Source organism: Raphanus sativus, chromosome 2, assembly GCF_000801105.2.
Source record: "Raphanus sativus cultivar WK10039 chromosome 2, ASM80110v3, whole genome shotgun sequence".
Taxonomy (NCBI): domain Eukaryota; kingdom Viridiplantae; phylum Streptophyta; class Magnoliopsida; order Brassicales; family Brassicaceae; genus Raphanus; species Raphanus sativus.
In genome coordinates, this window is record NC_079512.1 from 19,433,091 (window position 1) to 19,459,215 (window position 26,125).

A 26,125-nucleotide genomic window follows, 5' to 3' on the forward strand; every position below is an offset into this window, starting at 1 on the left:
AGTATAAATTGAAAACAAACACTCGTAATATAGATGTATGTGATACATAGTGTTTTTAGTGACTTTTAACATATGATTTTATCTCATTTTAATCATTTAGATTACATATCAGATGTATATATTGCATTTGCATGCATAATTTCATATAAAAGGACTAAAATACACACTTGAGAAGTTTGTGGTAAAATTTTGAGGTTATTTTGATTATTTTAGAAGTATTGGGACAAGTGTGAAAACAACAGAAAAATTTAGATACCAAGGGTACAAAATTGAAATATTCATAGTGCAAGATAACACAATTGAGAGATTCAATGTTGATTTGGAATGATGTTTGTTTTTAGTTGATCTGAGAATAATCAGAAATGTGAGGGAGCTAAAGTAAAAATACGAAGAAGTCAGCCATTATAATAGATTGAGCTTTAGCTAAACAAGATATGGAGCTTGACGACACCGGCGACCATGATGACAAAGCCCATGACGGAGCAAAGACACGGAATGGAAACGTCATGAACTTCAGACGGGTTATGCAGCAATCGACAGAGATGAGATGAGAATTGGAGGTCATGGAGAAATAAGAGACATGGTGGCCAGCTGAGCACTGTGAGTTGAAGACAACGACGGAAAGCTTTCAAGGATCACCGGAATTGCGATTTGAAAAAAATTCGATCTTGGATAGCTCAATTGAAGATTTCTAGTGTGTTAAATAAAATAAAAATCTTTTGATAAAACGTGCGTTCAAAAAAAATTATGGTTAAGAATTTAATAAGATGGACTTTTTTGTCAATGGCACAATATTATAGTTATCTAGAAAAAGTTTGGAGTAGGTAAATACAAAATGTAAAGGATGGAGCGTACGACGTCGTACGCTCCAGTCTCAGCTCCAACCCTTCCTCCTTTTTTTCTCATCAATCATTCGTAAGAGAATTGGGATCGCTTCTTAGGGTTTTCAACAAGCAAACTCGCCCCCAATCTGAGGTTATTCAATTTCTCTCTTCTTTTTATCTCCTCACATTACCAGCTCTCCCGTTTTCGATCCCTCGTGAAATTCGATGAGAATTGATCTTCCTTTTTCTCAGATCTCTTGATATCACCATCTTGTGGAATTGAAATCCCCTTTTCCCGTTTGGTAATCTCGAATCGCATAGTTAGTTAGTTAGTAGTAATGAGAAAGATTGAATTTTTATTTTGTTAATATAAAAAGGGGTTTGTGTTGCTACTGAGGAGGTGGAATACTATATTAGTAATTGTAGACACATCAATCATGTCTGGTGGAACTCCGCGTGGTGGTGGTGGCTACATTAGGCAAAGGCATAGCCAAGGGTATGCTTCTGGTGGCGATGATCTTGAGGACGATGCTTGCTCCAGGCACCAACCTTTCTCCCTCGAGAGTCCTAGCTGTAAGACTTGGGTCGAGGTTCTGGAGAATGTGCTTTGGATTGCGTCTGCTGTGTTCATCGTCTATTTCGGAGACATGCACTCCAATATGATTTACATCCTCTTACACGATGCACGGATCAAAAGGTCACTGCTTTTCTCTTTCTTGATTCGTTGGTGGTTTAGTGTAATCAAATCAATCGAAGTAGGATAAAACCTTGAGTTTGATTTTGGTGAAGTAGCTTGTCATGTATCAATCAAGTGTTAGGAGGAGAATCACCTTGTAACAGCTTTCTTTAAGTCTTGGGGATTAGCAAGGACATTCCTTTTAGGTGGTTTGGATAATGTAGATTGATTTGATGTAGTTTCTGTGCAGTTTCTACATTGTTTGGGATGATGGGTCTTTGCTGAAACGTAATGCAATCGTTTGACTTGGTTTTTTAGGATGCCTTTGTATATGGGGATGGTGGGAATAGCTGTGAACGTTATGATCATAATCTACGAAAGCATGTTGTCGTGGAGCATGAGAAGGTTCGATGAGAAATGGGAACTTTGGAGTATCTCCGCTCTGCCTTTCATCACCCTACTTGGCATCATTTCATTCTGCCTGTAAGTAAAACAAACCCACCACACCCCCCCCCCCATGTTTTAGTCATCACCATTTGGTAAAAGTGTTGTAAATATATATATATAGGCTATCCTTTGCTCTGTGGCCTATATGGGGATTTTTGACTCTCCCTCTCCTGGTATGAACTCTGATTCTCCACAAAATCTGTCATTATGTAGAGAGAAATCTTATCTGGTTGATGTAAACGCATAAACATTATATAAATGTTTGTTTGCAGTTTACATTGTTCATGGCATGCCTAGTTGTGTTCCCACATCTGACGATCATCAAACTCAGGCCTCAAAACGAAGAACTTCGCATAGATTGAGAGAAGAATGGAGTTAGTAACTGAGAGAGTGATTGGATGGATGGATACCATTACCCTTTTATTTCTTTCTTTCTTTCTTGTTGAGAAGTGAATAAGTGTGAAAAGGGGAGAGGGATGTGGTTTGGTTTGAGATGTATAGATAGATATATTAGATGAACTCATTGATGATCTAATAGAGAGAGAGTGATCTTTTTTTTTCTTTTCTTTAATGTTTTCTAAGTCTCTTGAGAGGTATATTATTGGTTCCTGTCTTGTTTCATTTCCAAGTGCAGCGAATTAGAAAAAAAATGCTCTCATTCGGCTCCTTCAAATTCTTTATTTTCTTTTCATCAAAAATTTGAAATTCATTTGTTAAAGGCTTAAAGCTGATAAAAAAATGCTTTTGCAACAGATGAGGCTCAGAAAAAGAAAAACAGAAATTGTTTGGGGATAAATCGGAAATTGTTTGCAGATTAATCAAAGTTTAATAGCATCACTAGATTCTAACCCGTCCTTTAGAGGGCGGGTATATTTTTTGTTTTAATTTAATTCTCATATTTGTGTTTTCTTTGTGATGATATTTGTATTTTTTTGTAAGCATATTTGTGTGTAAATCTTAATCAAAATATATTTTATTAAATAATAGCAATTTAAAAAAATTGATATGGTATACGTTCGGTTAGGGTTTGGTTGCCGGTCGAATCCGCAAATCCGCGGGTTTCAATTTTGTTTTGGTCAAAAGTATGACCCGCACAATCCGTATACAAATAATTTGTACCGACATCCGCCCCATTTTATTTTGCGATTATCTGCGAGTTATAATTTTTAAAAAATAATTTTTAATTTAACTATTATAAAAAATATAAAAATATATTTATAATAAAATTTATATAATTTTTAAAAATTTAATTTTTTCTTTTTTAAATTACCATATTTTTAAAACAGTGTTTACTTTTATTTTTATTTTTATTTTTATCTATTTTTCGGGTTAGCGGGTACCCGCAATCCTAAATTTACCAACCCGCTCCCACCCCGAATTAAATACTCATAACCCACATCCAAAAATCGATTTTTAAAAAAAATATTATTATTAAACACAAATATAAAAATTAAATATCTCTAAAAAATTAAAACAAAAATATACACCAGCTCTTTTAAAAGACAAATCAAAATATAGTTTATTCTACTAAAATAAAACATAACCTATTGATAAATATTATGTTCAACTATCTATTTTATTTAATATTAAACATACATATAATTAGAAAAAAACTTAAATATAAAACTTAAATTTTTCAAAAAAGAAATTAAAATAAAAAACAAACCTGTTTTTTGGAGGGCAGATGTCATATATAAAGATGTTGATAGTGCAAATAACTATCATTTACCTTGGCTTAGTGCATAGAAGTGCTTCTACTTTTAGAGCACATCACGTGTTCGAAACAACTAAATCATTTTTGTTTTTTTTTTTTCTAATAATTTCTTTAATGAATGGCATTATTGTAAATACATCGTCATCTTCCTTATGATAACGTCTAAGTTTCTGCAAAAACATTTTCATGGCAATCATAGAAAAAAGTATCATTATAAGCTGCAATATTGCGTTTTTCTTTCAGATCCTTCATTAATTTTGTAGATCAGGTATATAAATTCCATTCAAAACCTAGAAAAATGGATTATTTTAGAAAACCAATTCATTCATCGAATTTGACAAATCACCACGGTAACTCTTGGCTCCATGGCCGAGCAATCGATCACCATGCCCACATTTCTGAACCTACAAATATGTTAAACATATGCAAGTTTGTGTGTTGTATTATACTTGCACAAATTATTAGTTATATGAAATTGTACTCTAAAAGAAAAATTGTACTCTCTACAATTTGAATTAGTCGACAGTTTGAGATGAAGTGAGTCCCGAGTAATATGGAACTGAATTAGTGGTTACAATATTTTTATAAAATGTATAATTATCATTTATTATTGATATTTAATGGACAATTATAAAAATTAAAAAGTGGACGCAACATATATCAACTGGTCATACAGAAGAATTAATAGAATAGATTAAAAAATTAAAGGGAGAATTGAAGTGGTAAAAAGATAAAAGCAAAACTGTACAAACAAATGTAAAGAGAGATTTGGTTAAAAGGTGGGCATAAGACAGAAAGAGAAGCATTTTTGTGGTTAGTTAGTTAGGGGGATAAGGAAGAGTGAGAGGGAGAGAGATGGGACACGTAATTCGACAGCTGCTGCTGATAAACCCTCCTTCTTCTTCTTCTTCTTCGCCTCTTCTCAGGTGCCGGACTACTACTCTCGACTCAAACTATGTTTTCTCTCTGCGAACTTCAATTACCAAAAGCAAGCCCAGATTATCTTGTCTTTTCTCCGGCGGCAACCAGAGGGAGGTTTGTTTGTTTGTTTTATACTTTACTTTCTAGCTTTGTCTCTATGTGTGTAAAATCAAAATGGGGGTTTCAATAAAGATTAATGGGAAGCCGTAATCAAAAAATTGTCTGGAAGGTTTAGGGGTTGGTTTAATTGATTCAATTTTTATCTGAAATATTTGCTCTGTTTGTGACTCTCAATTTGATAATTATTCAGGATATCTTAAAATCGATCCACAGTTCGTATGTTGAATTTTGTTCAATTTTGCAAAAGCGGAAGCTTTTTAGTAGCACCACCCCAACTCTTTGCTATATAGGGTAGCCTAAGACTGGACTAGAGCTACTTTGAGTTGGTTAAAGTGAGAGTATGAGTACTACAGTTTCTTCGCCTTGCTACTCCTTTGGATATAGCAATAACTTCCTTTAAGAATTACAGAATCACACACACCACTTTTAGCTAAAGATCTAATCTCTTCTCAAGCATTTCCTTTGACAAACATGATTGATTTGATTTTTTGTTCTTCCGCTTCCTTGTTTCAACTCTCTCATAACTCTCCTCACAGAAGTGAATGTGTTTTAGAGATGGACAAGGTTGGCATCATAGCTTGCTTGCTTGCTTTGATTGGTGCAGGACCAAGCTCGTAACGCATTGGAAAGCGCTCTTGGTGGTAAGCAAAATGAGTTCGACAAATGGGACCAAGAAATCAAGAAAAGACAAGAATCCGGTGGTGACGGTAATGCTGGCAATGGTGGAGGAGGTTGGTTTGGAGGCTGGTTCAGTGGCGATCATTTCTGGAATGAAGCACAGCAGATCACCATTACTCTCTTAGCTATACTTTTCGTGGTATGCATATTTCCCTTACTAAGACAAAAGACTTGTTTCTTGTTGATGATATTGGTTTTGATTTTTCTTTTTCTTTTTGTGTAATATTGGTTGCAGTATATGATAGTTGCGAAAGGTGAAGTAATGGCTGCATTTGTGCTAAACCCCTTGTTGTACGCGTTGCGAGGAACACGAGAAGGTCTGACTTCTCTAAGCTCCAAGCTCATGGGAAGACAAGCTTCCAAAGTGAATGGTGATAACTCAGAGGAGATGTGGAAGAATGATGGTTTGGTCTCTGCTAAAGAAAGCGTTGTCCGAAAATGGGGAAGTGACTGAATCACAGTTCAAGAAGAAAGACTTTGAATGTTTTTCTTCTTCCGATTTGTTTTAAAACGTCAAGATGAGATCAAAACTTCTTTTCAGTTATGTAATAAAGGATAGGTACATTTTTCTGTGAACAAAACAAACGGAGCAACTCTTTTGATCTAGCCTTGTAGTAAACAGCAAATCAAGTCTCTCGGCTATGTTACTATGTCTTTATGCCATGTTCAATAAATTGAACAATGTATATAAATCATATCCTATGGATAAATCTAAAATCTCAGGACAATACCCTTGTTTTGAAGCATGACTATGTCATAGGAGTTGAAAGTTTATTTCGAGTAAGGAAATGAACAAGAAAAGAATACTCAACCAATTGTGTGTTTTCTTTTGTTGAAAATCCTTAAAATAAAACTAGCCAACCCACATCTTAGTTGTAGTATCTTGGACGTCAGCAAAACCCACTATGTAATTGTTTATAAAAATGTTATATATTATAGTGTTTTAAGGTAGAAAAATGAGTGATATAAAGTTGAAAAGTAACATAGAAGTTTTGCAGAAACTGAAACGTAGACAACGTCATCAAATGGAGGGAGAGAAACGGTATGAATGGAGACGCGAAATATCGTTGTCATTTCGATGCTTTAAAGTTAAGAAAAAGATGCCGAAGGTTTATACCGTTTCTTATTGTCAAGAACAAGAATATTCCCATGATGGACCGCAAAAACTAGTTACCATTTGTGCAATCCCTCTTTTTAATACTATATCTAAATCAAAAGTGGTAATTGTCAAACTATTACTAGTAAAATGATCATGGAGACAGAGATAGATCATTAAGAGTACCTAATGTCCCACATGTCTTTTATCATGACATTCTGAGCTGGATTTATTAAGTTTTCTTTAGTTTTTTCTACCAAAATAAATGTCTTTTCATACAATTTATGATATAAAAATAATGACTTCTCTCTAGAACTATAATTTCAAGAAAATGATTGAAAACATTAAAAAAAAAAATTTGTGAAACAAATAAAATATCCAAACATTTATATATGTGGAAAAAATAAAATTTCAAAACATTTATACCTGTGGAACGGATGAAACATGTTTTTTCAGAAAATATAATTTACAGTTTATAGATACGAAAGAATGCTTATTATAATATTTTTTTTTAACACTGATTTATTTATTCTAATAAATATCATGACCAAACTGGTCTTACAAAATCCCAAGTAAACGTGCTGCAGAAATACACAAGTACGAAAGAGCAGAAAAGAAAACATTAACTACCAAAAGAGATGGATACCAGTAGGTACCATTCAACAAGGAGATTTTAACAAACCTCAATATTCCAGCTGATTCAGAATATATTCGTTGAGGTAAAACATAACAGCTCGACCTTTATATTGTCCCAAAGAATAAGGAACCATCAAGGTCAAAAGCTTGGAGATCAATCCAAGAAGACAAGGATAGACACGATTTAACCTTGTAACTTCCCACGATTGAAGTAGATATTAATTGGAGCTCCCAATCGTTGAAACTGAAGCCAGAGAAATCGTAGAAGAACCTGGAGATTAGCCATGATCAATACCACAACTGTGCCGTTGCACCAAGACCAAGGGAAAACACTCTCCTTAAACACAATTTCTTCACCACTTGAAATAACAGAAAAACAAAGCACAGACCCGAGCCGGATTGAACCGAGGCAAGGGCTAAAACATATCGTCAAACACCAGATACCAGACCTGGAGAGAGGTCTCAGAAACACTGCTGCTCTGAACACCACGAATCGCAGCTACAACAACGACATAGACTCTCACACACTGTTAATAAGATATCCCACCATAGATCTTTGAACCAAGCAAGTCACCCATCCAAACAGGACACCAGTAGGAGAGGTAATATGGTCACAAAAAGATCAGATCAACCGAGAATTACAGAGGAAACATGAACCTGGAAGTTTCAGCTCCGCTGAGGAGCACCAACAACCTGCTACAGCAATACAGACGAAGCCAAACTTCCACAGAGTAAACAACAACCGAAGCTTCCATGGAAAAGAAAGCAACGGTCAAAGAAAACAGCAATAGAATAAGGAGGAGAGAAACACGACGCCACACATAGGATAAGGAAGAAGGAAGACAAAGATCCTCCCCGGCGGCGGTACAGCCAAACCACCGGGGAAGACGAAAGATCGAAAAAAAACGAGGCGACTAGGGCTTTCTGAAATTGGTTTAGTTTGCTTAATTTTCGTTTTTAGTTGAGAGCATCTCCAACTATTAACACTATTTTAGTGTCAAGACTAATGCTTATTATAATATAGTAGAACATATTGAAGTAGGAAATTGCTAGTTATGTTCAAAACAACTTTTAAAGTTCATCAATGGACAATCATAACTGGTTGGTTAAACCAGAATAAAATGCGGACAATTTATAAATAAAAAGTGATGTATGTGAGTGATATTTTATGAACCGACCATGACCATGTGTAATAACCTCACCCACAGCTACAGCAATAAAGAACCAAATTGAAAAGAATAAAACCAAAGAGATATTCTCCCAAAAGAAAGACACAAAAAATGGATATTCGAAAAAGAAACCTTTGAGAATATTCTTCTAAAACCTATTATAACTGCATCACCTTCCTTTCTTCTTCATCTCTACACTTAAAAGTTTTTCCCAAGGAAACAGAAAGAAGAAGAAAACATGAAGTTCGGTAAGAGTCTGAGCAACCAGATCGAGCAGACACTGCCTGAATGGCGTGACAAGTTCTTGTCTTACAAAGACCTCAAGAAACGACTTAAACTCATCTCCTCCACAACACAAGACCGTCCCACCAAACGTCTCCGAGTAGACGCCGAGTGCTCCCTAGGAATGTCTAAAGAAGAGATCAGTTTCATACAACTGCTGGAGGGCGAGTTGGAGAAGTTCAACAACTTCTTCGTTGAGAAGGAGGAAGAGTACATCATCAGATTAAAGGTACTAAACAATAACAACTTTTGTTTTTATATGGATACCTATAAAAATGGGGACTTAAAAACTTTAGGCAAATGTTTTAATTGATTTGGTCCAAAGTCGGCCGTAGCAATAGCGAACGTTTTGGATTCGTATCTCAACCGAAACATCTGAATAATTTTTTTTGGTAAAAACAGGAGTTGAGAGATAGGATTGTAAAAGCTAAGGACTCAAAGGAGAAGATGATGAGCATGAGGAAAGAGATTGTTGATTTCCATGGAGAGATGGTTCTCCTCGAGAACTACAGTGCCCTAAACTACACTGGTAACTTGTGATCCAAGTTTCATATCCAAAGTCGTTTATTAAATGTTGGAGATAAATGTTGAGATGGGTTTTGCAAACTATACAGGATTGGTAAAGATACTGAAGAAGTATGACAAAAGAACTGGTGATCTCATGCGTTTACCTTACATCCAAAAAGTTCTCCAGCAACCCTTTTACACGACTGACTTGTTGTACAAGCTCATCAAAGAATCCGAGGCAATTCTTGATCGGTTCTTTCCAGCTACGCATGAATCTGAGGATCCTACTGATACAACAGAGTCTGAGAATATCCAAGCAGAGCTCTCTGAGCACAAGTTCATGGAGAGCCTCCACATGAAAAGTACAATCGCTGCTCTGCGTGTGCTGCAAGAAATCAGGAGTAAAAGCTCTACCGTGAGTGTCTTTTCGCTGCCGCCACTCCAGTTAAACGGGTTGGATGAGACATGGAAGAAGATTCCGTTGTTGGAGCAAGAAGCCAAATAGCGTGAGAGATGGATCCACTTAGAAGCTAACAGTTTATAAAACCAGTCACACTATCAAAAAAAAAGGAGAGGCAGAAGAAAGGTTAGGGGATCTTATGTGGACATCTTTGGTACTTATTGTTAAGTTCGTTGGGGGTTGTAAGTTTGTTTCCGTGTTGTGTGTAGTAATCGATGCAGTATACCACTTCACATTTGTTACTTGTTGATTCTCTTCCTCTTTTCTTTCAAAATTATTTTGCTCAATGTCTTGATTTAATTAAATAGACTATTAAGTATTTAACAGCTCACTAAAGTCATCAATGCTATGATAGGGCTTTGCTTTTAACAAATATATCCAAATAGAGTCTTATCTCTCTTTGGCATGTCATGATAGTTTAGTTTGAAACAAGAACTAAGTGATATCTTTGCTGGTCACTCTTGTGTCAATTTTCTAAAAGGAGTGACTTACAGAATCATAACTCATTGTAAAAATCAGCACAAGGCATTCAATATTTCAATCTTGAGAGTTCAATTATCGTCTGTCTGAGTAGTGGTTGCTGCTGGTTTTGCAGTTGGCATTGAGTCCTCTTGTTCGTCAGCTGAATGACAAACAATCTTCCCTGCTTCAAGAACTACTATGAAGAAGAACAACAAAAAGAGCTAAAAATCAGCACAAGGCATTCAATCTAAAGAGTTTAATTATCTTCTTTTTTTATGACCTGTTTTTAGAGTGGTTGCTGCTGGTTTTGCAGTTTGCGTTGAGTCCTCTTTTTCATCAGCTGATTGGCCAATGAAATAAACACTTCCTCTCTCGAGGCTGTGGGAAAGTGAAAACTCTTTCTCAAACACAAGATTACAACTAATCTGAGGGTCACTTTGTTTGAAAAGTGTTTATGTATATATTTGTTTTAGGCTCAACCTTATTTTTTTGGCTATATAAATTAAGATGATATATTTGTAAACTTATGAAAAAAGTCAAGTCAATTCGCTTTGTTATTAACGACCGTATTTTTTAGACTATACCCATTTTAATTTTTTCTAATAGTTTTGTTTAGTTTCTACAAAATATTAGATGGTAATTGTGCACCATAAAACCCTTGGTTCGCGATTGATTTTTTGCTCTAAAGCTTTTGCTGATTGCTTGAAATATCTAACTAACACATTGACCAAAATCCTTCCATCTTCAAGAAAACTTTCCCAGCAAACGCTTAGCCGCTCTTGATCGGTTATTTAGTTCTGAAGATTTCGTGTCGGATCTTCGTTTCGGATATAGCCCAAGTAAACATAAAGCCCATAAAAGCCCATTAAATAACTAAAATCTGCAAATGCCTTGGCTGCTCCACTCTATCGCTTGATCACACTTCCTCTTCCCGAATTCGCAGGTATGTTGCTTGCTTGATCCTTTCTTATTGATTTGAATCTTCGCCATGATTTCGTATATGGATCTATTTAGAGATGAATTACAGATTAAACCGAGATTTTGAGGTGTAAAATGGATTCTTTAACTAATACTGCTTTTTGAAAATTTGCAAGAGTGAGAGGAACACGATGAAGGTGAGATCATCTGTGAAGAAGAGATGTGAGTCTTGTCAGATAGTGAAACGCCGTGGAATTATCTATGTCATATGTTCATCCAATCCTAAGCACAAGCAAAGACAGGGGTACTGCTCCATGTCTCATGAAGGAACAATACCAACAACTCCCTTGTAAGTGATTTTTGATGGTGACAAAGATAATAAAGAATCGGAGTCTATGTGTGAAAAATACAAACTGAGTTAGCTAGTATGGGAGGGCTCTTGTTTACTCATTGCAGATATGGAAGTGACAAGAAACTGACTTGAAATGTATTTTATGATTTCAAAAACAGGTTTGATGACTCGGTTTCTAATCAGGAGGTGGTGAAGCTGCCTAGTCTGAGAGTATCTACCAGTCTGGCGCCTCTTTTACACAAGAGGCCTGAGCCAATGACGATTTTCGGGTGGAGGCCAGGTTTTGCATCCATTCTCTTCAAACAAGGGACTTGGTAAGTTGATCAGGCATTTCTTGTTTAATATTTTTACAGCTGTAATTGCAGTTCTCTTTCAGGTTTCCGGTATGGTGAAACATCATAGTATATCTAAACACTTTTACTATGGTCAGTTGTAGGCTCTTCTAGGCCAGATAGCGGCTTGAATGACCTGAACAACGAGATATGTGTCATGCTTGAGTATTCAGCCTTTTCTTTTAGAATTTTTCTTTGAAACATATGTTGACTCAACATCACTTTCTTTGCTTTTGCAAATTAATTGTTCCATATGTTTATCTCTCAAATTAATATGAGTATAAAACTGTTTTAACTTTTTGTTTTGAAACTACAGTGTTATTATTTGTGAGTCAAAAAGTACTATGTTGAAACGACAAGAAACAAAACTTAGAAATTAAAATAAAATAATTAATTCAAACAAAAGAAAGCTACAATACCATATAATTTCAAAATCAATTTGTGCAAACTAAATCCTTTTTCAACACTTAGCTAAATTATGACAACAGTTATTATATCTAAACGATTTTGAATGTAGTCAGATTACCTCTTGTTACCACAACTCGTACAAAGACAAATTCCAGAAAATAATATTAAAGTGAAAGCACACCAAGTAAAAGCGAATCAAAAACAAAGAACTAGAAGCAAGTAGATATGTGGAAGACGAAGACCTTCACGACAACCACCCCTTCTCTTTCTCCACCGTTGAGCACTATGCACGTGGCTCCCGTACTGCGGTCACAGGAAGCCCATTCAGTAACCATATCCCTGGTCCCCTCAGGCCCTCACTTTCTAATCTTTAGACGCTTCTACTTTTGGACATAATGCCTCTTCATACATTACTTTTGTTTTAATTTTTCCTTCCTCGATCAAAATCATTCACAGCTTGATCCAAAGACTCAGCTCATCAATAATTGACGCACCCCCTTTTTCTTGTAGTGTTTACTTTTCTGCTGGCATTTTAACCAATTAATAGAGGATAGGGTGAATGATAGTAATTGATAATTGTGTTTCTTTCATAACAAACAACAAAACAATAAATGGATAAATTATTCAATTCACTTTGTATCTTTATATATAATTGGAACATGATCATTTCTCAAAGGTTCAGGATAGTCTGCCAATGAAAGTTAAAATGATCTTCATAAGTGGACCATATATATGACGTAAAAAGCTATGGTTGTCTGAATAGATTTGTTCCGTTGAACATAGGCCCATGTTAATTTTGTGCCGTTGAATATAGGCCATATTATCTACTTAAGTTACACTAATTGTACTCCACTAAGACATCTACCAAAAGTCCTAAACCATTATTTGGCCAAAAATAAATCAAAAAAATCCAATAAAGCCAAGGACGTCTTTAGCTTAGATACAAATTTGCTCGTCCTTACATGCAACGTGTCGTCTCAGAAAAGAGAGAGAGATGCAACAAAATCTATCACTGCATGCTTGCGTACGAAGACCACGAGCAATCCAGTCACAAACCCTCTAATCCCTACTCTCTCAACCATTTCAGTTTCCAGGCAGAACACGGCGGCAAAGCAGAATCCGGCGAAGTCCGTGACGGAGAAATCCGTGACGGAGACGGAGACGAAGAGCGTGATGCGGAGACAAAGAGCACGAGGGCAGTGGCAGAAGTCTGGATCCGAGAGGTGGCGGAGGAGGCCGAGAGAAAGGGAAAAGGAGAGAATCTAAGGTCAGGGAAGAGAGCAGAACAAAGGAGATGGAGAAGATGAAATTTGAAGCGTGGAAAACGAAGAAGGTGAGAAGGACAATATAAAGTTCTTCCAATAATCAAAAAATTATGATAAATCCTAAGATATGTCCTTAAACTAAAAAAAATTATTAAACTATTCTAAGGACAAAAAATTTGTCAAACCGTTAATGTTGCTCTAAGTCAGTATCAAAGACAACCAGGAATATAAGTCATGTTATCAACTTATAATGGGACCCCCAAGAAATCAAAGATATAAATGGTTATGGAGGCAGATCGTCGATTTTATCGTCAGCCTTAATGCAGACGTGATCTTGAACCGTGCAATCAAAGGGGAACCCATATCCACCCACACGAAACTTATGTAATTACTTTCAATTTTGTTTAAAAGCAATTGCATGTTTTGCATACATCTAGCGATAGTCAACGTACATAGTACGTAGCAGCAGTGTATGCATTTATATATGTTTTGGCGCCACGTGCGATTCGTGACTTTTGGGAGCCAAAATGAAGTAGGTGCCGCGTTTGTCACTATATTTTTATCTAGGGTATGTTTTTTCTCCTCTTTGATGCTCAGTTTTAACCAACAATTAAAAGTATAATGCTTCTGATTTTTTTTTGTCTGATCTTCATGTTATATAATGTATTTGCATATTATTTGGTACACACACAACTTGGAGAAAGCAGCCAATCAAACAATAAAAATCTTGGAGAGAACAAAAATCTAATTAGTTTAACAAAAAAAATTGGACAAGACTTGGGTTCACCCCCTACGGTGAACCTTTAAATTCACCACCTACCTAATAACCTATCAAAGTGCCAACTAGATCAATGATTAAAAAATATTAAATAATTTTTTCAAAAACCAAAATAATTAAAAAAATAAATAGTGTCAATTTTAATAATGCTAATGTCACCATCTAATCCATAAACTCAAACTCTATACCCTAAATCCAAATTCTAAGCCCTAAATTCTAAATTATAAACCCAAACTCTATACCCTAAACCCAAATCTTAAACCCTAAACCCAAACCATAAATCATAAACCAAAAAACCTGAACTTTAAACCCAAATCTATACCCTAAACCCAAATCCTAGACTCTAAACCCAAAACGTAAATACAAAACCCAAACCCTATACCCTAAATATTTGGATTAATATTGATGTTGTTCTTTTGAAATTTAAGGTTAAAAATTAAAGTTTTGATTTAGAATTCATGGTTTGGGTTACGGTCTAGGGTTTGGGTTTAGGGTTTATGGTTTGGGTTTAGAGTCTAGGTTTTGGGTTTAGGGTTTAGGGTTTGAGTTTAGGGTATAGTTTTGGGTTTAGAGTTTAGATTTTTTGGTTTATGATTTGTGGTTTGGGTTTAGGGTTTAAGATTTGGGTTTAGGGTATAGAATTTGGATTTATAATTTAAAATTTACGGTTTAGAATTTGGATTTAGGGTATAGAGTTTGAGTTTAAGGATTAAATAGTGACATTAACATTATTAAATATGATATTATTTATTTTTTAAATCATTTTATCATTAATTTAGTTGGCACTTTGATTGGTTATTAGGGAGATGGTGAATTTAAAGATTCACCATAGGGGGTGAACCCAAGTCTTGTCCAAAAAAATTTTAAGCAAAACCTTCACGTGATAAAAACGCTCATCAACGGCTGAGATTGTTTCTCCTTCATCTTCCTCTACTAAACCATCTCACCAGTGTATATATATAATGGTCACTTCTCTCACACACAGCTCATAAGTTACAGCAATAAAGTCTCAATCTTTTCTTTTCCTTTCGATTCGCATAACCAACCTTTGGAAGCTCAGAATTCTACCCAACAAAAAAAAAAAAACATGCTTCTACGAAGCGCGTCGACTCCACTTCTCAACTCGTTAGTTCATGTCTCGACTCCAAAGGAAACACCGATCGAGACCGTCGAATCTGTTCATCAGATCCAACGGCTTAGATCCCTGACGCTCTCTTCACCTTCCTCTTGCTGTTACAGCCCGATGTCTATACACTCTAGCGACGAGACCGCGAGGAGGATGAAGAGAACGGCGTCAGAGAGCGATCTACGACACCTGACAACGACGACGACGAAGCAGCCGCCGTCGAGTAAGTTCTTGAGCGGTGCTGCTCTGATGGAGGACGTGGAGGAAGGAATCGGGTTCGGGATCATACGCACGTCTTCTTATGACGGTGGCTTCGCGTTGAGCTGGGCACTGGAGGAAGATACTGAGGTTAGTGGCGGCGGCGGTGACGGCGGCGGTGGGATTGTTCACGGCGGAGGAGGAAAGGGCGGATCTGATGGTGACGATAGCACGGACGTTCACTATCGGAAGATGATTGAAGGCAACCCTGGAAACGGGATGTTTCTTAGCAATTACGCAAAGTTCTTGAAAGAGGTAACACTTTTTTTTTGTCTTTGTGTCTTTACTCTTTTGTCTGAAAGTGGGATGTTTTTTGAGGGGCTGATTTGTCTTTTTGATTTGAAACAGGTTCGAAAAGATTACTTGAAAGCGGAGGAGTATTGCGGGAGAGCTATTCTGGTGAATCCTAACGATGGAAATGTTCTGGCTATGTACGCGGAGTTGGTGTGGATGATTCATAAGGATTCTTCTCGTGCTGAGTCTTACTTTAATCGAGCCGTCGCAGCTGCTCCTGATGACTGGTAAGAAATATTTTTTTAACTCATCAAACTCTCTCTCTCTCTCTCTCTCTCTTCTTTTGAGTAGCGTTTGTCCTGACGTGTTTTTGTTGTTGTGTGCAGTTATGTGCAAGCTTCATATGCACGATTTCTTTGGGATGCTGAGGAGGAAGAAGGTGGAGAGGAGGAGAAGGAAGAGAGACACGAAGAGGAGCGTGTGCCTCAAGCTTCTCGAATGAGCTTCTTCACTGGTCTTTCTCCAATTACAGCCATGTCTTAACTCAGTGGTCTCGGCATACTGTAGATTTTGATAAATGTGTCTATGATCTATCTAACCCTTTTGTTTAATATGAATTCTTTTTTGTTGCCTTGTTTATATGTGTGCTTCTCTGCTTCAGTTTTAGAATGTGTCTCAGATGTGGTAATAAATAAAAGTTTTGCTTTTCATGGATGTAACTAAACTAAGAATATGACATTGCTATCTTCTTGACGCAATCTAAGGGTTAGATGAATTTGGATGGTTTTGAACTAAGGCAGACACCAACCCTATAAAATCCATGAAGATGACTGCTAAATTGTTATCCACTTATCCTTCTGATGCTGGTACCATTTTGGTGCCATGATCTTAAGGATATCCATGAGGTTTATTTAACCATTCGGAGAGGCTAAGAATGCTCAGCACTTTCCGAGCTGTGAATTTGGAGAATGAAAAAACCATGCATTGTTAGATCATTAACTCTACTTGTAGCTGTCCGCTTCATCTTGCTGCCAACAATCCCTCTTGTCAGAGTTGAACACATGGTCATTAGGGTCGGCTCACATGAGATGGGTTTAGAAGTTCAGCAAGAGTCTGTAATTCATCCTATTTTGTTTAAAGCTCTTCAAAATTTACAAGAAGGCAAAACCATTATCTTGGTTTTGTTTGTGCTATGGACTTCGGATTACTAGAGCAGGCCAATCCCAGAGTACATGCCTTTGATTTTACTCGATTATAATGACTTGCGCAAAAAGTTACTGCAATAAAGAAAACAGAAGTGGGCCTAGGGTGGAGATGACCAAGAGCAACTCATATGGCAAGGGTGCTACAGCACTTAAATGGGAACAAGATTAGATGGCAGCACTCCTAGATCCATTATCAGCATCTCCAACCATGACATCAAATTTGGTATTAAAATTACACCAAATTTAGTGTTTTGGTGTCATTTTTTTTGTCGTCTACCAAATAAAAGTAATATTATATATTATTTGATGTTTTCTATTTTAATTATTTTTTATATTTTTATTATTTTAAATTGATAAATAATGGTTTAATCACACTTTGATATTATGTTTATTAGATTTTCATAATTATACGTTTATAAAATTTAGTTACATTTAATTTTTTTGGATTAACAATATTATACATGTATTTATTTTAAATACTATTTTAAAATTACAAAATAATTATGAAAAGCACATAAAACAATATATTTATTTTAATAAAATCTGTATTAGTTAGTAATACATGCTTAATTAAATTATAAAATAGAAAATATAATTTATTTCAAATTTTGGTGAATTTAATAGTATTAAATATAACTTAAATAAAAATTATAATCAATATTTTAAAATAAAATAAATGATAATAATCATTTAGTGATTTCTTATTTCAAAATAAAGTAAAATATAAATTTCTATGATATTTTATTTTTTATAACATAAAAATGATTAAAATAACTTAGTGAATTTTTACTTGAAAATAAAATAAAAATATTTTAATTTATGTAAAAATAATTTAAAAATATAGTTACAAATTTGAACTGATTATTAATGATTGAAACAAATTTGAATTGATTAATAACAATAACTAAATTATATTATTTAATGAAACATAATAAATATGTACATAAAATAATTGGTGTGATGAATAGTGTTATATCAAATTTGGTGTAACACATTCATTTTACACCAAATTTGGTGAAATAATGTTATTTTTGGTGTTCTATTATAAACGAAATTATACCAAATTTGATATTTTAGTGTCTCATTAGAGTTGGTCTCACCGTCCCAACACCTGAATCGAATAGCCGTTTGGGCCTTAAGAGCACCTTGTCACGACCGTGGCCTAGTCACACAATGATACAACTAAGGTAGTTGTCACAACCGCGGCCCAGTTTTATTTCGACACATCCGAATGCAAATTAAATGTCAAATTAGATTTGATCCATCCTTAAAAGGATGAATATATTTTTTGTTTAATTTTATTTTGAGAAAATTAATTTTCATAGTTGTATTTTTGTTTGTAATAATATTTGTGAATTTTTTTGTAATCATATCCGTGTTAAATATTTTTATTTATTATTAGTAAGAAGTTTTGATAATTTGATTGAATTTATGATGTTTGATAACTATATATGTGCTATAGTCATTTCACACATTTATTCTGTAATATATTTGTAACCCGTTTTAATTTTCTTTTTTAAATAACAAAGTATAGCTACAATTCTTTTAGTATTCCCATAGTTATTAAATAAATAAAGTTATATGTTTTTCATTAAGTTTTCATTATTAGATTCCATTAAATTCTAAATTGAGATTAGTAGGATAGATTTGGTTAAGTGAAAAATAGGAGTTGCTAACTTCATAGTGATTAAAAATAGGACATTAGTGTTATTTAAAAGAGTTGTTATCTTTATAGTCCTTAAAAATATGAGTTTAGAGGGTATGAAACTGTTTTGTTATTTAGCTTTGTCCCGTTATCTGCATAGTCCTTAAGAATTGTTATATTCATAGTCCTACCGTATATATAAGCAGTTACATAAACAGTTATATTTGATGCCATATTGATTTTAAATTGGACTTAACTAATATCAATGGGACATTATTCAAATTTAATAGTATTTTCTAGTTAGTGCTCAAAAAGCGTTTTAGACTGCCATCTCGCCAGGCGCTTAACCACTATACATTAGACAATAGGAACTATCTTCTAAACCGTTTAGACAATTAAAATATTACAATAATAACTTGGACAATTCCTTCAAGTAATTTTTTTAAAGTTTTTGTCACAAAAATATCACTCAAAAAATAAAATAACCAAAATAGATTTTTTGTTTTGAAAATTTTAATATTTTTTTTATTTTTTAAAATTTGAAACTCATACCCAAACCCACCTCTTAATTCTAAATCCTAAGTTTAAATTAGTTAACTCAAATGGTATAAATGCATATTTTACCCTTTAATAAAATTTCTTTGGGTCATTTTTCCTCTTTGAGTGACATTTTGGTAAAAATAAACTAAAAAGATTAATCTATGGAATTTCTCTAATAAAATTATATAATTTATTATGAACAGTTCTCCTAGATAGATGTTTTCTAAGTAACAAAAATAGCAAAAAAAGAAGAAAATGACGAAAATGACTAAAATATTTCATTTAAGAGGACAAAAGAGTTTTATATCCTAAATATATATTTTTTATAGTTTCAGATTCGAATTTTTTTATAATTTTTTTTGGAAACTTTTCTTTTGGAATTTTTTTTTCAAATTTTCTTTTTATAATTCGAAAATAATTTTTGAAACTATTTTTCAAAATTTTTATTTTCAAAATTTTAGCATTTGTTTTTTTATTTTACAAAATTTTAAACTTTAATCCCAAAACCCACCCCTCAATTCTTAACCCTAAGGTTTGGATTAATTAATTCTAAGGGTATAAGTGTAGATAATATTTTTAATGAAACATTTTGATCATTTTTTTGTTGTGTATTATATTTGTGTAAAAAACTTTCTTAATGATATACTCTGGAATTTCTCTAATATTATAATAATTAATATATTATAATATATTATTTTAATAAACTAAATAAATATATTTTTATCATTTGTTAATAATAACATTTAATATAAACAATTACATATATTAATATTTTTAATAATTTATAAACATTTAAAATGCCTAACTAGTAATAATTAGGAGTCCCATTAGTTATTCTAGCATCTCTTTAAGACCAAGCATTTTTTAAACATTCGTTTTAGTACATTAATTTTATCTATAACTAGGAGTTTTTCTGCGCCATGCGTAGATATAAATTTTTTTAAAAATATTATTATTTAACAGAAATATTTTTTTCAGTTTTTATATTTCAATTTATTAACTAAAATATAAAACCACAATGTAATTGTTTTAGTTTAATTTATTAAAATTTACTTTAACTTTTTAATTTTATTTTACTTAAATTTTAATAAAAATAATTAAATTTTTATAAATTTATTTTTTTCATATTCAAATTTATTTAGTTACTTTTATTTTCAATATGTGCATTTGTAAATATATAATCTAATTCTAATAAATATATACATTAAATATACACAACATATATAACTTGATAAAATATATAATTATAACTACACTTTTTATAATAAAAATATGATTCATATATTAAAGTAAAATTGTTATAAATATATTATTTTAATAATATGAACAGTTATTAGGTATTACCATATTTCTAAAATCTTACTAAAATGAATATTTATAGAGAAAAGATATTTTTGATATAAAATTTATGATTTATTACTATATTATGAAACTTTGCCAAAAATATAAATTTATTTATAAAAAATAGTCATTACCATATTTAAGAAATTTTACCAAAAAAATATAAATCTTAAAATAGAAAATTTACATGTCATAATTAGATTGATGCCGTGTCATATTTCTTTTAGCCATGTCATCATTTTTTGTTAAGAATGAATGTAGCGATGACACATGTACAAATCATTTCTCAAATAATATATAGGGGATTGTTATATTCGTATTATTTATATATATATATATATATATATTATTTTAATAATATGAACAGTTATTAGGTATTACCATATTTTTAAAATCTTACTAAAATGAATATTTATAGAGAAAAGATATACTTGTTGGTTTAGTTTCTTAGATTCCTTAGGAATAACAAGAAGGAGTTGGCAACATGAGTTACATAAGAATTTTCTACAAAAGAGGTATATTAATATAAATAATACCTTGAGTGAGGCATTTAAACAAGTATATAAACCAAAATACTTTGTGTCAACTGTTATGTTTTTTTATTCTCTATTCTTGGTAATTGGAATAATGATGCGTAAATCTATGTATCTGAATTTCTTTTAGCATCTATATATGGATAGATTCTGCAAAACTCAAATTAAACCAATCTTCAAATCTCTTACGTACAACCTCAACATCTTTTGTACAAGCCATGGCCACAACACCTTTTGTACACGCCATAGACTCCCTCAACCACTCTTCTCCTCTTACAACTTTTTTATGCCCAAGGCTACGATACAAAAAACAAATAGACCCAGAAACCTATTTCATTGAAAAACAAAGTGATCCATCTTTAGAGAAATCTCACCGTCTTTACACCCACGGTTCTGGCTTATCGGATGAAACTTTTTTATACACCGATTCGTGTGACGTTTGCAATCGTAAAATAAATCATCTCTCTGATCTTTGGTGCCAAGGATGTATGAGAGTCTACCACAAAGAATGTGTTGAATGTCCACCTGAGATCAAAGTGCCTTATCATCCCAAACACCCTCTCCAACTTCTTTTTCAATACCCCAAGAGTACACTTCACGTAGGGAGCAGCCACTACAACACGTGTAATTGCTGTGGGGAAAACACTCATGAAGGTTTCTATTATTCTTGTTTTATATGTAATTTTAATTTACATCCTGTTTGCGCGAATAGTTTGAACATCCTTTCTATAAACTTCCCAAAAAGACATGACCATACCCTCACCTACTTCCCTAGAATAAACTCCCTAATTTGTGACGTTTGTGCATTGAGTGATGATAAATGCTTCATTTACGTCTGTTATCAATGCGATTTCGTAGTCCATAAGACGTGTATCTACTTACCAACCACAATCAGAATATCCCGTCATGGTCACCGTCTCTCCTTCACTCTTATTCATCATCCTAATAAGACTTGGTCTTGTGGAGTTTGTCGCCAAAGAGTTGACCAAAATTATGGACGGTACTCTTGTGTGAAAGATTGTGATTATGTTGTTCATTCTAAATGTGCAACAAGAAAAGATTCATGGGACGGAAAAGAACTTGAAGGGGAACCAGAAACGAAGTATAAAGATCTAAAGGCGTTCAAAGAGATAAGTGACAGAGTCATCGAACATGTCAGTCATCGAGATCATTACATGAGACTTGACAAGAAGGAGAATGATGGAAGAAGAAAAAAGGTGTCAAGCGTGCATCCTTCCTATCTATGAAGGTAACATTTATAATTGCATGACATGTGATTTTATCCTTCATGAAACATGTGCGCATCTTCCTTGTAAAAAATGGCATCCACTGCATGCCCATCCACTTACTCTACTAGCAGCTCAGAACTTTAAATTCGAGTGTGGAGCTTGTAGAAACCATTGTAATGGTTTCGCATACACGTGCATTGAAGGACTTTGTTCTTTCATTTTAGATATACGATGCGCTTTGGTTTCCGATCCTTTTACTCATGAGTTACATCCACATCCCTTGTACTTAACATTTGAAGAAGGTATATCCAGAACGTGTTCCATGTGTGGAAAACAAAAGAGTCATTTGAACTGCATCGAATGTTCCTTTATTTTTTGTTTCCGTTGTGCAACTTTACCATATAAGGTGAAGTACAAACATGATGAACATTATCTCACTTTAGCCTACGAAAAAGATACAGGAGGACACAATTAGTGTGACATTTGCGAAAGGGAAACATATCCGCAAGTTGGGGTTTATACGTGCAATTCCTTTTGTAGCATCACAGTTCACATTGAATGTCTATTGGGGGCAGATCCATTTATTAACCATCATCAAATAATTGATATATATAGACAAAAAAAAGCATAATGTTTTTTATAATTCTCAACGATGGTCTTACTCGAGAAATTTGTATGGGGTGTCGACAGCATTGCCCTTACAGAATAGCCTTTTCAGTGCGGATAAACAGGCATCGAAGGCTACTGTGTTCCATTGACTGTATATATTCTGTTTTTTGATAGTTTAAGCGACATGTATGCATAATATGTGTGCATTTGTAGCCATGCCTTAGTTTTTAATCCCTAGATTGTAAAATGTGTTTTCATAATCAAATGTCTAAACAATCAATAGTTGTATCACTCGATCGCCTGATAAATCATAAGGTTATATTTTGTATGTTACTGATGGTCCTATCACGGTCTCACCAAACCATGAAGAAAGGCTTTGGTTTGTAAAAGTTCAAATCCATGGTGCTCTCATAGTATTCAATATGTTTGTGATGATACAAATGACTCTGATGGAGCCCGTAGGGAGGATTGAAAATGGTTAACTCATAATTTGACATTTTCGACTAAGAAACGTCTCTTATCTCTTATTTAAGAGATAACTAGGTGATTCTCCCGTGCTCATGCACGGGAATAAATATTTACAAATAAGTACTTTACTTTGTTTGTTTATATGTTTTAAGTAATATTTTATTTGTATGTATAAAAATTGTATTAAATATCTTTATGTTTTAAGTATGATATTTTGTATTATTTCAACTTTTTACTTTTTATTTATTTTGAGTTGTATATAGACGGTTAAATTAATGATGATTTTTCTCATTAGGTTAAAATTATCGTATTAGTAGATAATTCAGTTTATCCTCTTATATTTGTAAATATATTTCATAAAATTTTGTATAATTTGATATATCTTATTTTAGAAAAATAAAAAAGTAAATCAGATATTCATTAATAAACATAACTTGTAAAATATTGAAAATTTATTCACGTATATGAATATATGCAAAATAGATACGTCATAATAATTGGTTGATTTAGTTGTTCATATTTTGATTGATATCATTACTTGCATTTGGTATATTGGGCTATATCATTTTTTAATCATAATGTTTTGGTTATAATTAGACTAAAATAAAACGATTTTGCTAATTACATTATTTTTAGTTTACCTTAGGTTCATAAATATATTATGTATAATTTATATATGTTTTTGATAAAATATATAAGTCTATATTTTAAAATTTGATAGATAATTTATATATGTTTATGTATAATCAATCTTTTATATTCTAGAAATATTATTATCTTATAGAAAAATGTCTAAATTATTTTATTAATATTATAAATTTTCATTTTCTTATAAATATTTTAATACAAATTTGATTTAACTGAACATTAAAATTAAGATAAAAATATTTTTTTTTTGAATTATATTTAAGAATGTGCATGTATATATTTAAAATTATAATCTTAGGTAGATTTTCCTATCTATTTATTTTAATTAAATATATTAAATCAATATGTAAAATTGCTTTATTGTCAAAAATTAAAAAAATATTTATAAAATCTGTAGATATATATAAGAAACTAATGATTTTACGATTTAATTTGATTTTATGATTTTTTTTTATAATTTTCTAAAAATATGTATATATTTTTGAAATATTTTTAATTTAAATGATAATCCGAAATTTGAAATGCCATAATTGAATATATTTATTTTTATGATGATTTATGAGTTATTACCATGTTTTAAAAAGTCCAAAAATATAAATCAACAATAAATGTAATATATGAGTTATTACCATATTTTAAAATTTTTACCAAAAATATAAATTAACATTAAATATAATTTTCATGTCATATTAATCTTTAAAACATGTCATCAATTTTAGTAGCCATGTCACAATTATTAATTTAGGTGTTTTCCTGCACCATGTGTAGTGATGAATTTTTTGAAAGTTAAATTTTATATTTTAAAATGTAATTTATTAATATTATATATTTTATTACTTTTACCAATAATTAATATAAATACCATTAATTAAGCATAAAATTAAGGGAAAATATTTTTTATTTTAAATTATATTTAAGAATATATATGTATATTTATAAAGTTAAAATCTTAGATAAAAATTTTATTTATTTCATTTGGTTAAATGTATTAAATCAACTTGTACTAAATTACTAAAAATCATATAAAATTGTATAGTTATCAAAAATAAAACTAAATAATATTTACATAATTTGTAGATATCTAAAAGAAACTAATGATATTACGATTTAATTTTTTTTTTTAATTTAGAAACTTTTAGATAATAAATATTTTATAATTATAAAAGTAAACTTATATAATATTTCGAAATTCTAAATGTCATATTTGAATATATTTATTTTAGTGATGATTTATGAGTTATTACCATATTCTACAAAATTTACAAAAATATAAATCAATATTAAATGTAATATATGAGTTATTGCCATATTTTACAAAAATTTCCAAAAATATATATCATTAAATGTAATTGTCCATGTCATATTTAACTATATGACATGTCATCAATCTTAATAGCCACGTCACAATTTTTTTTGTGAAAACGATTGTAGAGAAGACATGTGACAAAATCACTTCTCAAATATAGACTAGGGGATTCTTAGTTTTTCTTAGTAAAAAACTAAATAAAGGTAAAAACTGTCTTTTAGCCGAAGCTAAAAACACCAATTAAAAGACCGAAGTTAATTATGATCTAAGAGCACCTCTAATGGGAGTTTTCTTCCAAAGTTTCTTAATATACATATATTGTATGTGTATATACACATATATGTACTATGTGTTTTTTTTCACCATGTGCAGTAAGAAATTTTTCAAAATTTAATTTATATTTAAAAATAAAGTTTATTAAATAATTTATATTTCAATATTATTATTTTATATTTTAATTTCAATAGTGAAAAACAAATTTATAAACATAATTTTGTAATTTTATTTCTTTTGATTTTGGTATAACTATTTCAATTAGCTTTTATTTAAATTTTAATAAATATTAATTACATTTTATAGTATTACTATTAGTTATAATTATATTATATTATATATATATATTCTAAGAAATTTGAGATTTTGTTTGTTTTAGTCAAAATATGTTAAAATGAGAAACAATTGGTTAATTAATATTATGAAGATAAACAAATAAATTTAAATAAAATTTTAAACATTTAACTATCAATATTTTTTTATTAGTGTTTACTTTAGCTTTATATTTTTTATGCACATTTACAATTATATTTATACAAATATGATATATAAATTGACGTAAATTTTATATTTGTTATGGTATTAGTTTATTTTTATTAATGTGATATATATATATATATATATATATATATTATTTTAATAGTGATATGTAAGTTATTAATACA

At 31.9% G+C, this 26,125-nt stretch overlaps 5 protein-coding genes across 11 annotated transcripts; all 5 read left to right on the forward strand.

Moving 5' to 3' along the window:
- Positions 1–354: 354 nt before the first annotated feature.
- On the forward strand, positions 355–2,613 carry LOC108823091 (uncharacterized). Of its 6 annotated transcripts, none has more exons than XM_018596356.2 (6): positions 828–975; positions 1,077–1,126; positions 1,202–1,521; positions 1,819–1,983; positions 2,069–2,120; positions 2,220–2,613. In XM_018596356.2, the coding sequence occupies exons 3-6, from the start codon at positions 1,262–1,264 to the stop codon at positions 2,307–2,309; spliced, it is 567 nt and encodes a 188-aa protein (XP_018451858.1). In that variant the 5' UTR covers positions 828–975; positions 1,077–1,126; positions 1,202–1,261; the 3' UTR covers positions 2,310–2,613. The 6 variants fall into 6 exon arrangements, with proteins under 6 accessions (XP_018451886.1, XP_018451858.1, XP_018451877.1 ...); XM_018596375.2 differs by having other exon boundaries at positions 1,242–1,521; XM_018596384.2 differs by lacking the exon at positions 1,077–1,126 and having other exon boundaries at positions 355–975; positions 1,242–1,521.
- A 1,811-nt stretch (positions 2,614–4,424) lies between these two features.
- Positions 4,425–5,986, forward strand: LOC108827769 (uncharacterized). The gene is made up of 3 exons (XM_018601252.2): positions 4,425–4,696; positions 5,307–5,519; positions 5,616–5,986. The coding sequence occupies exons 1-3, from the start codon at positions 4,517–4,519 to the stop codon at positions 5,832–5,834; spliced, it is 612 nt and encodes a 203-aa protein (XP_018456754.1). The 5' UTR covers positions 4,425–4,516; the 3' UTR covers positions 5,835–5,986.
- Positions 5,987–8,431: 2,445 nt separating this feature from the next.
- Positions 8,432–9,817, forward strand: LOC130507849 (SPX domain-containing protein 1). Its single transcript, XM_057002496.1, has 3 exons — positions 8,432–8,792; positions 8,966–9,092; positions 9,178–9,817. The coding sequence occupies exons 1-3, from the start codon at positions 8,520–8,522 to the stop codon at positions 9,573–9,575; spliced, it is 798 nt and encodes a 265-aa protein (XP_056858476.1). The 5' UTR covers positions 8,432–8,519; the 3' UTR covers positions 9,576–9,817.
- A 962-nt stretch (positions 9,818–10,779) lies between these two features.
- LOC108840272 (uncharacterized) lies at positions 10,780–11,891 on the forward strand. 2 transcript variants are annotated; one of them, XM_057002497.1, is made up of 4 exons: positions 10,780–10,935; positions 11,087–11,259; positions 11,421–11,576; positions 11,693–11,891. In XM_057002497.1, exons 2-4 carry the CDS (start codon positions 11,102–11,104, stop codon positions 11,706–11,708), a joined length of 330 nt encoding a protein of 109 aa, XP_056858477.1. In that variant the 5' UTR covers positions 10,780–10,935; positions 11,087–11,101; the 3' UTR covers positions 11,709–11,891. The 2 variants fall into 2 exon arrangements, with proteins under 2 accessions (XP_056858477.1, XP_018468610.1); XM_018613108.2 differs by having other exon boundaries at positions 11,699–11,891.
- Positions 11,892–15,030: 3,139 nt separating this feature from the next.
- On the forward strand, positions 15,031–16,377 carry LOC108822534 (uncharacterized). The gene is made up of 3 exons (XM_018595647.2): positions 15,031–15,684; positions 15,778–15,950; positions 16,050–16,377. The coding sequence occupies exons 1-3, from the start codon at positions 15,133–15,135 to the stop codon at positions 16,204–16,206; spliced, it is 882 nt and encodes a 293-aa protein (XP_018451149.2). The 5' UTR covers positions 15,031–15,132; the 3' UTR covers positions 16,207–16,377.
- Positions 16,378–26,125: the final 9,748 nt, after the last annotated feature.